The sequence below is a fragment of the Petaurus breviceps genome, unplaced genomic scaffold, assembly GCF_028583685.1.
Source record: "Petaurus breviceps papuanus isolate PSGF00001 unplaced genomic scaffold, PetGlider_PUasm1.0 351202, whole genome shotgun sequence".
Classification (NCBI taxonomy): domain Eukaryota; kingdom Metazoa; phylum Chordata; class Mammalia; order Diprotodontia; family Petauridae; genus Petaurus; species Petaurus breviceps.
This window is the reverse complement of record NW_027186252.1, coordinates 35,651-47,678: the sequence shown is the minus strand read 5'-3', so window position 1 is coordinate 47,678 and position 12,028 is coordinate 35,651. Positions and strand designations below refer to the sequence as shown.

The following is a 12,028-nucleotide window of genomic DNA, read 5'->3' as shown; positions in this document are numbered from 1 at the left end:
GTTTACCTCCCCTAGCTTAATCTTCTTTATTTGTAAAAAAAAAAAAACAAAATAGGGATCATAGGGGGCACCTAGGTAGCACAGTGAATAGCGCACTGGCCCTGGAGTCAGGAGGACCTGAGTTCAAATCCAGCCTCAGACACTTAACACAAAAAACTAGCTGTGTGACCTTGGGCAAGTCACTTAACCCCAATGGCCCTGCCTTCCCCCCTCCAAAAAAGAGCAAAAAAAAGGGGGGGAGGCTGGGGGGGATCTCACTGTCTCACAGAGTTACTGTATCAAATTGTTGTACACTCTACCTGACCTGTCGCAAAATCTCTGCTGATCTCCAATCTGCCTCTCAGACATCTTTAACTGGATGTCGAGTTGACTTCTTAAACTAAACATGTCCAAAACCAAACTCGTATTTCTCCCTAAACCCTATCTGCCTCTTACCTTTCTTGTTACTATAGAGAATAGCATCTTCCCAGTCCCTCAGGCCCACAACCTACAAGTTATCTTCAGTTCTTTACCTTCTCTCCATATCCTCCATATCCAATTTGTTGCCAAGGTCTTTCAATTTCACCATTATAACCTCTTTTGAATATGCTCCCTTAACTCTTCTGACACTGTCCTCCACCCTGGCTCAGGGCCTCATCACCTCACACCTGGACTGTTACAATAACTAGCTCTTTGATCTACCTGACTCAAGTCAATCCCACTCCAATTCATCCTTCATCTGGCCACCAAAATGATTTTCCTAAAGAGCAGATCTAATCATGTCACATGTCCCAAACCCACTCACTCAACTCCAGTGCTCTAAAGTAGCTCCATCTGACCATTCCAGTCTTTCTTATACCTTACTCTACACCACTCATACATCCATTAACACTGGCCGCTTTGTTGTTCCATAAACAAGACACTTCATCTCTTGGCTCTGGGCATTTTCTCTAATTGTCCCTCCTTTCTAGAATGTTCTCTCTTCTTCTACACCTACTGCCTTCCTTGGCTTTCTCTAAGTCTCAACTGAAATTCTACCTTCTACAGGAAGGCACTCCCAACCTCTCTTAATGCTAGAGCCTTCCCTTTGTTAATTACTTCCTGTTTATTCTGCTCATAGCTTCTTTTGTATATATTTGCTTGTATGTAATCTTTCCCATTACATTTCTGAGTTCCCTGTGAGCACAGCCTATCTTCTGCCTCTTTTTGCATACCCAGAACTTAACACTGTGCCTAGTCTGCCACATATTAGGTGCTTAAAAATATTTATTGACAATACATTCATAAATGTTTGAATTATATTGTTTCATTTAATCAAATCATCTCACTTTACAGAATAACTTTTAAATTATAAAGTGTTATAAGTGAGCTATTATTAATAATACTATGTTGATTCAATAAAGGAATGGATTCATTTTAAAAATCATTACTCTTATGAATCCCAATTGTGATGTTTTTCCTAATCACTGAAGATACAAATGAGATGGAGAGCAATCGTAAGAGCAAAAATTGAGGCCCAGTGACCCTGCCCAAACATCATTCCTATGGAATTAAATTCTCCTGTAATGTTTCACCCAATGTCACATTTTCAAAGAAATACTTTTTTGTGTTAAGTATCTAAGGCCAGATTTAAACTCAGGTCCTCCTGACTCCAGGGCCAGTGCTCTATTCACTGTGCCACCTAGCTGCCCCATACAAAACTATTTTTAAAGGAATAACATGATCTGCGAATCAGTCCCTGGATGTCCACAAAGGGGCTGACTACTATTCTGATCAAGCATTCAGCGGGCACCCAGAAGACAGACAGGAGCACTGGCAGACTAATAGGTCCAAAGAATGCCATGTCAAAGAAAGGGAATTATGGAGTTGTATAAATAAACACTCAGATGGGATTTTATTCAACCACATGACAAGCCTACTGATTCTATCTTGGAGACCCCATCCCCTCCACATATTCTGATGACATTGACAGGAGAACTCAGGTCCCACACCAAGAAGGTCTGATGGAGTTAAGTACAGAGAAACATCAGAGAAAGACAGAGAAAAAGGAGAGAAACAGAGAAAAAGAAACAAAGAGATGAAGGGAAATAGAGGGATGGAAAGGGAGAAGATAAGAACAAAAGGGAAGTTCCAAATCTGGCTTAGAAGCTACATTCTTTAACAAAGTCTACTATTGTAGGACAGACAATGGCTTGGAAGATAGGAGAAACAGCCAGTATTGGTTCATGCCTTTAACAGAGTGGCTCTTGGCTGGCTGGCAGGGGATTAAGGGTGGCAAACTGTCTCAATCCTTTTCCTAAATTGCAGCAAAACTAGCAATCAGGGAAATTTGAGAAACCCTATACTAATGGGCCAAACATAACTAAGGAGTGGGATAAATGTCCTACTTAGCAGGCAGAATACATTAAAAATTAAAATATTACATTTTCTATAACTGAGTAGCATATGAATGGACCACCTTGTTTGACAACTGAATTCTATCTTTGGAAAAAAGACATCCTTTTAACAAATCACAGTTTAAATGCTTTAGATTTTTATATTATCAATGATGTTTTCACATTTAAAAAAATTAAATGATTAAAATTCAGATTAAAATGAAATCATATAATAATGGGCCTGAAATGGATATATTTATTTTGCAATGAGCTGGCAGACTGGCTACAAAATTCATTATCACTCAGCAAGTGGCAATGATATAGGAGAATATATTTGCCCCTGATAACCAGGCCTGTAAAATAATTACTCAAACACTACATGTGACTACCAACTTACTTGGTCAAAAAATATTTACTGTAGGGGCGGCTAGGTGGTGCAGTGAGTAAAGTGCTAGCCCCAGAGTCTGGAGTTTGGTTCCGGCCTCAGACACTTAACACCCACACAAAAAACTGGGCAAGTTACTTAACCCCAGTTGCCCTGCAAAAAGGCAAATATATATATTCACTGTTAAGTCATCAATTTCTTATCTGTATTAATGTTGCTCATTTGTTACGGGGGGGGGGGGGAAATCTTTTTTTTCCTTTAATAAAGAAGCACTGATTTAATAAATTACTTACAACAGATTATCACACATTTGCACTTCTAAAGCAGCATCAAGAATTGTTTTTCCATCACTGAAAGGCAAAATAGTTTTAGATTATTAATGAATCTTTTGACTTAGATCACAAACTAGATCCCACTGTGGAAGAGATGGATAAAATCTGTGCTTAGAGTCTGGAAGGAAGACTTTCACCACATTAAAAATCACACTAAGGATCAAAGAAAGGGAGCTACCAGATAATATAAATAGACCCTCTGTTGTTATTTTATTCAACAACAGGATAAATCCACTGATTCAAGGAGGTTTCCACCATTTCATCTAGATATTCTTATGGGATTAACAAGAGACTTTTAGGCTAAGGTCAGAGGGGGTTAACAACAGATAAACAGCCACACCAGAATAAACCTGAACTTTGGCAACTCCCAAGAGGTAAAAGTTAGCAAATTATGCTCCCAAGGTGGTCATTCACCTTCCCCAGCCCCCAAATCATCTACTATCCTGTCTCTATTACTCAAGCTCCCAAATAAGGAAAATGGATGAGTAGCCACACGAGATAGGCTCCTTTTACAGCCATTAACATGGCCTTAATGTTGGGTAAAACCTATATATGTATTTCCCTTTATTATGAAGAGGAGATGGCCACCTGGCCAAGGCTGATGCTAATTCAACATTTTATCTTTTAAACTTACATCTAGGTTTATTGACCTCTAGTCAAATTGATCAAAGTGGGAAGAATTACTCTCCAGGAAGATCTTCGTGAGGGGGTGCAGGCTCTGGGAACCCCCTTAAATCTTCCCACTAAATGAGGCATTTGCCTGAGGCTATAAGCCCTTCATTATCCTAGGCCCAAATCTCTTAACTTAGCCTAGCCCTCCATTGTCCACCTGCCTCCCACCCTTGATCCTATCAAAATATCTATACCCAAATCTGTTACCCTTAAACTAGCCTAGTCCTCCATGGTCAGTCATCTTCAGCGATTTCCCACCCTCAATCCCATTCCTGGAGTATGATCTCAAGATCCTCCTTAAACTCCTCCTCAAGACCTTCCTCTAGATCACTCCTAGACCCCTCCCACAGTCTTTCTGTATATAAGATCCATCCTGCCTCCATGAAAGTACTAAGATTCAATCTAGCTCAGGCTCAAGTCTATATCAGATTATTCTGACCCATTTGTCATTACAAGTGTCACAAATACTTAGACTACTTAAGAGTCTACCCATTATGGTGAATCTTTAATAAACTTCTTTTTACTTTGGCTGAGAAAAGGCTTGAGTTGAATTCATTTGGAAGGACCTGGCATGTTGGTATTTTGGGGTCCTGAGCAGCCCTAAACCCCAAACCTCAATATTAGGATCTCCAGTCTGAAGAATTCCGCAACACCACTTAACTGACATTTTTAAAGACGCCTGAAATGCTAAAAAATCTTTACACCTTTTTAAAGGAAAATTAAATGTATGATATCATGATATATTAAATTATATTTCTATTCCTAATTATAGTGTTACTTTCTACAATTTTCTTTTTAATTACTTATAATTTTTAAAAATAATTTTATTTGGAAACGTTATAGAATAACCTTGTTACCTCCATATTTTAAAAATGAAACACAACCTTTGGATGATCTAGTCTAGCACCATACCACTAGATTTATAATCTAAAGTGTACTTTAAAGGAGACATACTTCACATCAGCTAAAGTCTCTGATATAGGTAGAGATTTTGACCTGTCAGATGTTTCCAAGTCTTTGGATATTGGTGAAAACGAAGGCACTGAAACTTCTAAGATGTCCATATGGAGCTGTAATAAAATCATAAAAAAAGAAAAAAATGTAAATAAAAAAATATAGCAGTTTATAACAATGAAAGAAATAACTCAAATACGTGGTTAGTTATCAACATTTATTATATTCCATCAGTGGGCCAACGAGCCACAGAATTTGAGACTTATAATGGAAACTCAGAAATGATCCCATCCAAATCATAGATATAACGTAACATACCTGACAAATGGTCATCTATTTTCCCTTTAAAGAATTACAATGAGAGAGAAGCCAAAACTTGCCTCTTTGCAAGTTCTACCAATTGTTTCTGGTTCTGGTCTCTGGGGTCACACCAGAAAAAGTTTAAGTCCTCTTCATGTGACAGCCTTTAAGACATTTGAATATCTTGTTACATGTGAGTCATCTCTTCTCCAGGCTAAATTAATTGATCTTCATAAGATATGGACTCAAATCACTTAATATCTGGCATATAATAAGTATTTAATAAATGCTTGTTTCCAAGACGATTAAAATGACTATATAATTTCTTATTTATCCCATTTGTCCTGTAATTGCCTAAGTCGTGGTTCTTTGTTTCTGAACTTAGTTCAGAGATTCATCTGGTCTTGTAATGAGTTAATTTTAGAAATCCAGTTCTCTTGCTAATCACTGTTATATTCTTGCCTCAAGGAAATCTTTTCCTTGGCAAATATGAATTGCAAACCAGGGAGACTGGTTAAGTATCTTTACACCACACCAAGCTATCCCTCAAGTATGTTTAGTTTGTTTCCCCAAGAAGTCTGGCTCAGAATCTTTTGAATTGGCAAACAGACTCAAACAATGAACGCTCTTTTTTTTTTAAAGCAACTGGGGTTAAGTAACTTGCCCAATGTTACACAGCCAGTTTTTTTTGTGTAGGTGTTAAGTATCTGAGGCTGGAACCTATCATGGGTCCTCCGGAGTCCGGGTCCTCCCGACTCCAGGGCCAGCGTTCTTACTCACTGTGCCACCTAGCCACCCCTCAATGAACACTTCTTAGTTGTAGGATAGAAGTAGGGGGCTGTTGATAGTTCTTATTCCCAATTTTCAACCAATCATATTATCCCCCATGCCTCAGCTGAGTAGCCAGTCATGTTGTCCTCAGTCCTATGATGTCACGTACACTGTTCCTTCTGTTCTTTGTTATAACCTTGTAAAAATGAGTGAAAGCCCTACTAATAAAATGTTTTCTTGCTCAGAGAAACTCACTTCAGTTTACCATTATCGATTTTTACTCTCAATTTACTTTCCTTCCCCTTTCCCTTGTTCTGGCCAAATTAGAAGACAAGATAAAGATCACAAATATGAAAAAAAAAAAAAAACCAAAAGTAATCTTTCTTGGGTTTGAAATTTATTTATTTGTTTGTTTTTTAAAGCAATCGGGGTTAAGAAACTTGCTCAAGGTTACAGGGCCACTTATTTCTGGGTGTGGTGCTGAGTATCTGAGCCCGAATTTGATCCAGGTCATCCTGACACTGGAGCCCATGCTCTTACTCTCTGAGCCACCTGGCCGCCCCTAAGCAATTGGGGTTAAGTAACTTGCTCAAGGTTACACAGCCAGGTGTTTCTGGGTGGGTGTTAAGTGTCTGAGCCCAGGATTCGATCCCCAGGTCATCCCAACACTGGAGCCGGTGCTCTTACTCACTGTGCTACCTGGCTGCCCCTTGGGATTGAAATTTAAAGAAAAGAGATTACAATCTTTTTATGACTACACCGAAAAAGAAAATATGCCAAATCAGGTATGATCTCTTGAATATAAACATGCAGATTATGATGTGAACAAAAATTAAGTTTATATTGATCCTTCATAGTGCAGTTTCTCTGGGTTTACTGAAGATTTTAGAGTTGTTCATTAAGAAATTAAAATATTTTCAAACATTCTTTAAATCTCTCTCTCTCAGGGACATTGTAGGCTACCTAAATTTCCTCATTCCTCACAATGACTTTATTACTCTCTTAAAAGACAGAGATGCATTTGTACAGATTAACTGCTTTGTCTTCTCTTAGGTAAATTGTATTCAAGGTGATTTGTTCTTCTTTAAATCCTTAGAAGTAGCCATCCAGAAAGACATGACTGGGAAAATGTGACCATATATATGCTCAACAAATGATTTTGGTGGATTCACTTATTTAGAAAATTGAAGCAAATAATTTACACAAAGCTGCAATTCTTTAAGCACATAAATGTAATTAGGTAGAAACAGCAAATTTTCATCAGAAATCTGCAAGTTCTCATCTCTGAAAACCCAATAACAAAGTTATCTAATTGATAAGAAATGACGCAAAACACATTCTCCATAATGTAGTTCGGAGGTTTCAGAGTGGGCACCCAACTAATACCTTTGGCAGCTGAGAAAACCCCAGCAATTAGGACAAAGTTCCTCTGTCAGGTAGCAGAGTCCTACTGTGGCAAAAAGCCCCAAAGTCAAGTAATTAAGTGGCAACATGAGCAAATGAAGGAAGCAAAGCAAGCAGAGCAACCCAACTTTACACTCCTATTCTAGGGACAAAAAGGATCAAAGCATGGAACAGAAGGAAGGCAGCAAAGTCAGAACTCCTGCACCAAAAGCTTCCAAGAAAAACATGAGCTGGTTACAGGCCATAGAGGACCTTAAGAAGGATTTTGAAAACCAAATAAGAGAAGGCGGGGAAAAATTGAGAAGACAAATGAGAACAATGCAAGAAAATTATGAAATGAGAGTCAACAGCCTGACTGAACAAAATCACAACTTAAAAAATAGACTAACTCAAATGGAAAAAGAGGCTCAAAAAGGCAATGAGGAGAAGAATGCCTTCAAAAGCCAAATTTGCCAGATGGAAAAAGAATCTCAAAAGCTCACTGAAGAGAATCATTCCTTCAGAATTAGACTGGAGCAAATGGAAGTTAGTGACTTCATGAGAAATCAAGATACTATTAAACAGATCCAAACAAATGAAAAAATAGAAGGCAATGTGAAATATCTCATTGGGAAAGCCACTGACCTGGAAAATAGATCCAGGAGAGATAATTTAAAAATTATTGGACTGTCTGACAGCCATGATCAAAAAAAGAACCTAGAAATCATCCTTCAAGAAATATTCAAGGAAAATTGCCCTGATATTTTAGAAACAGACGGCAAAATAGAGTTTGAAAGAATTCACTGATCACCTCCTGAAAAAGATCCCAAAAAGAAAACTCCTAGGAATATTATAGCCAGGTTCTGGAATTCCCAGATCAAGGGGAAAATATTACAAGCAGACAGGAAGAAACAATTTGAATATTGTGGAAACACAAATCAGGATAACACAGGATCTGGTAGCTTCTACACTGAGAGATTGAAGGGCTTAGAATATGATATTCCAGAGGTCAAAGGAGCTGGGATTAAAACCAAGAATCACCTACCCAGCAAAACCAAGTATCATGTTTCAGGGGAAAATATGGTCATTCAGTGGAATAGAGTACTTTCAAGCATTCTTGATGAAAAAACCAGAATTGAATATAAAATTTCACATTCAGATACAAGAAGCAAGAGAAGCATAAGAAGGTAAACAGGGAAAAGAAATCATAAGGGACTTATCAAAGTTGAACAACTTACATTCCTACATGGAAAAATGATAATTGTAACGGATGAAACTTTTATCAGTAAGAGAATAATTGAAAGTAATAGGAATGTGTATATATATATATGTGTGTGTCTATATAGGAGGGTATATGGGCATATGAATATATGTGTTCATGTGTATATATGTGTACAGGTATACATAGAGGGTACAGGACCAGTTTAATGGGAAGGGATGATACTTAAAAGTGATATTAAGAGGTGAAAGAGGAATATAATGAGAGGAGATGGGGAGAGATAGAATAGGATAAATTATCTCATATAGAAGAGGCAATGGTTACAGTGGAGGGGAAGAATAGGAAGGCAAAAGGCAATGGGTCAACCTTATTCTCATTGCATTTGGTTTAGGGAGGGAATGACATACATACTAAATAGGTTTTCTCACTCTACAGAAGAGTAGGGGGAAAGGGGATGGGAGGGGGGATGATGGAAGGGAGGGCAGGCTGGCGGGGAGGGAAGTTGAAAGCACCCACTTTTGAAAAGGGACAGGATCAAAGTAGAGAATAGAACAAGTGGGAGGTGGGATAGGAGGGAGGGAAATACATTCAGTCTTTTACAGTATATCCACTATGGAAATGTTTTGCATACCTATACATGTACAACCTATACTGAATTGCTTATCTTCCCAATAAGGATGGGTGACAAGAGAGGAAGGGAATGAATCTGGAATTCAAAGTTTTAAAATCAAATGTTTAAAATATATATATGTACTATTATTAATATTACTTTACATGTAATTGGGAAATAAGACATACAGGCACTGGGGCATAGAGATCCAACATGCCCTACTGGAAAGTCAGAAGGGGGTGTGGGAGAAGATATGGGAGAGAACAGATTGGAGGAGGTGATATCCAGTGTGATCAATATTTGGGGGTGGTGGGTAGGGGAAAAAAGGGAAAAAATTTTTAACTCAAAATCTTGCGGAAATGAATGATGTAAACTAGAAGTTAATAAAGCATTTGATTAAAAAAAAAAAAAGAGGACCCGAGTTCAAATTTGCCTCAGACAATTAACACAAAAACTAGCTGTGTGACCTTGGGCAAGTCAATTAACCCCAATTGCCCTGCCTTCCCCCCTGCAAAGAGCAAAAAAAAAGGGGGGGAGGGGGAGAATGTCAGTAGTATACTTAAAAATGAGATAATATTTAAATTAAACATAAATATAGTAATTTGTAATAGAACCAGTCTGAATTTCAAGAAATTTCTGACTTACTGGAGATTCAAAAAACTGAAAAGATCAAAGAGGGGGTGGTGTGAGTGAAGATAAGAGACTCTTCTCCAAGATATTGAGAAATCTATAATGATTTTCAACCATAATTTCATAAATATTGATATTCTTCCATGGATTGAAAAAAAGAAATTATGAAGGATATTTTTCCATGGAGATAATTTTGACATGCATTCTATTAGACTAATGTTTACTGGATTAACGGCAATAAGTTCTATTTTACATTTTATAGTTTAAATGTTCATAAGATTGTTTTATATTGATGCTATAATTTTATGTTTCTACCACTACAATTTTCAGAAACATTATATATCTGTGCTGTTAACATCTGGGAATTATACCTAGAATGTGGTGTGTTATAGGACTGTATCCTCTTTGGTATGAATGCTATACACATTTATCAATTAGAGTCATTTTATAGTAGAAATAAACATTTCTCTGGCTGACATGGTACTCCTTCTAGAAAGACAATGTATAAACATTATCCTCTAATACATAAATTATTGATTTTCTGGTAAACAATTGATTTTTGGTAAACAGTACAAAAAACCTTGAGGGGTTAACAAAAAAGAAGAATTAAGTGTTCAACAAGTATTAACTATTCATGGTCAAAATTAGGATCATTAAGCAAATCAACACCTGACCTGAGATAAGACTTCCCTTACTTTGAAGTCATAGAATCCTAGCTCCAGACTTGAAAGGCACTTAAGAGGTTTCCAAGCCCAAACCTCTTATTTAACAGATAAGGTAACTGAGTACTATGGAAGTTAAGTGACTTGCCAAAGGTCACAAAGGTATTAAGCATGATTTAAGGTCAAGTCTTCTGACTGCAAAGTCAATGCTCTTTCCACTAAAACTGATGTCACCTTAACCTCTGAAATTTGAGTAAAATATTTTAAATAAATGTGCCTTTAGGACAGTAGTTTTCCAGGGAGGAGGCTGGCTTGTCACCTTCATACCCCAACTACAACTTTTAGAAAAAGGAGATATAGGTAGAAGATGGAAAAACCAGGACAGGAGAAGTGGGGAAAGATGCAGAAGGAACCTGAGAACCAAGTATGGAAGTAAAAAGTTGCTGAGAAATAAGCAAGAAGAAAAAGGCAGTCTGGAGATGTGAACTGTGCTATGCATGATCCAAGCCAGAGAGTGCCAGGATCCACACCTCCCTGGCAGTGAGAGCTGGTACCCTCCCTTCTACCTCCTAGTCACTTTTTACTCTAAGCTGGGCCTGCAAGCTCATCAATTCCTTATTTATCGCTGTAAACTTAAATCTCAATTGTCTACTATGTAGCCCTGTTGGCCAACAGAAATGTTAAGTGTGTGTATGTGTTTTATTTTGAGCCTACAAATAGAGAGAGAGGATAAGACTATCCTCCTTTGTACTAGAGAGATTTTCAGCTTCCGGCCAAGACAGGATGGACTGGGTTTAAATGGTAAGCTACTCTTTTGAGAGAAGAGAGAGATGAAAGAATGCCATGCCTCCACAATAGAGGGAAGGACTTCCCCCCATCTCTCATCTTCAGACAGCAAGCAACACTGGTGAACAAGGCCTTAGTTGGCTTCTCCATCATGGACATGGAGAAGAAGGGAGGGCATAGAAAAACCCTCTTCCTCTTTTGTGGAAGCATAGCTTCTTTCTATTCCCTTCCCACTCAGGGGAGTGGCTTATCTAACAAACCTAACCTGACAAAAAATGAAAGTAAACTTACATGTATAGCTTGCTGATCTCACCAGCATATAATTTATTTCTGGGAATATCTGAATGTGAATTCATAGACCACAGATGCAGAGATTAATACTTCGTCCTAATTGCTCCCCCAGATCTTTTCCTGCTGAGCACACTTTTTGTTTCCTTAGAATAAAGGAGTGTTTTTGCTCTTTCTCTTAAGCATTTATAGAATACACAAATAGCTTAGCATTCCTGCTGGCTAACAGGATTTTTATACTGGATAAATCAGATCTAAATCTGAATCTTTATCTGTTGGACTCTCACGGTTAGGCTCTCTGGGTAGACACATATTTGAATGCTCGGCTCTGGTTCCTTCTTCCTCTTTGCCTGGCACTAATTTCTTCTGTTGCTCCCAAAATTCTCTTTTCCAAGGTTGGGGGAGGGGTTAGTCAGTCAGTCACTCCCCTAAATCTCTCTGCTTCAAAGGCAGGTTATGCTAAATTATATTTTGAAAAACATACCTCTTCTGGAACACTTGTGTTCAATACATCATGACTGGGAGATCCTGTAACTGGAGAAGAAGGTGGACTCTTTTCTAGATCGCTGACACTCTGCATTTCCAGCAAGGCTGAAATTGAGCTAGGTAATTCTTCATACTCACCTTCTTTGCCTAGGTAAAGACGAAACATAAGTTCAGGTCAATACTTCAACTAATGATC

At 38.0% G+C, this 12,028-nt stretch overlaps 1 protein-coding gene across 5 annotated transcripts in view; it reads right to left on the bottom strand.

Annotated features, from left to right (window-relative positions):
- Positions 1-3,013: 3,013 nt before the first annotated feature.
- The window catches only part of LOC138168109 (liprin-beta-1-like), a 41,962-nt gene continuing 32,947 nt past the window's right edge, over positions 3,014-12,028 (bottom strand). For 4 of the 5 annotated variants that reach the window (XM_069097134.1, XM_069097135.1, XM_069097137.1 and 1 more), the window contains 3 exons: positions 11,831-11,979; positions 4,698-4,813; positions 3,014-3,089 (listed from right to left, as the gene is read on the bottom strand). In XM_069097134.1, the coding sequence (XP_068953235.1) occupies positions 3,029-3,089; positions 4,698-4,813; positions 11,831-11,979 (326 nt within the window). In that variant the 3' untranslated portion in view covers positions 3,014-3,028. The remainder of the gene's footprint in view (positions 3,090-4,697; positions 4,814-11,830; positions 11,980-12,028) is intronic. The other variant, XM_069097136.1, reaches the window with a different exon arrangement.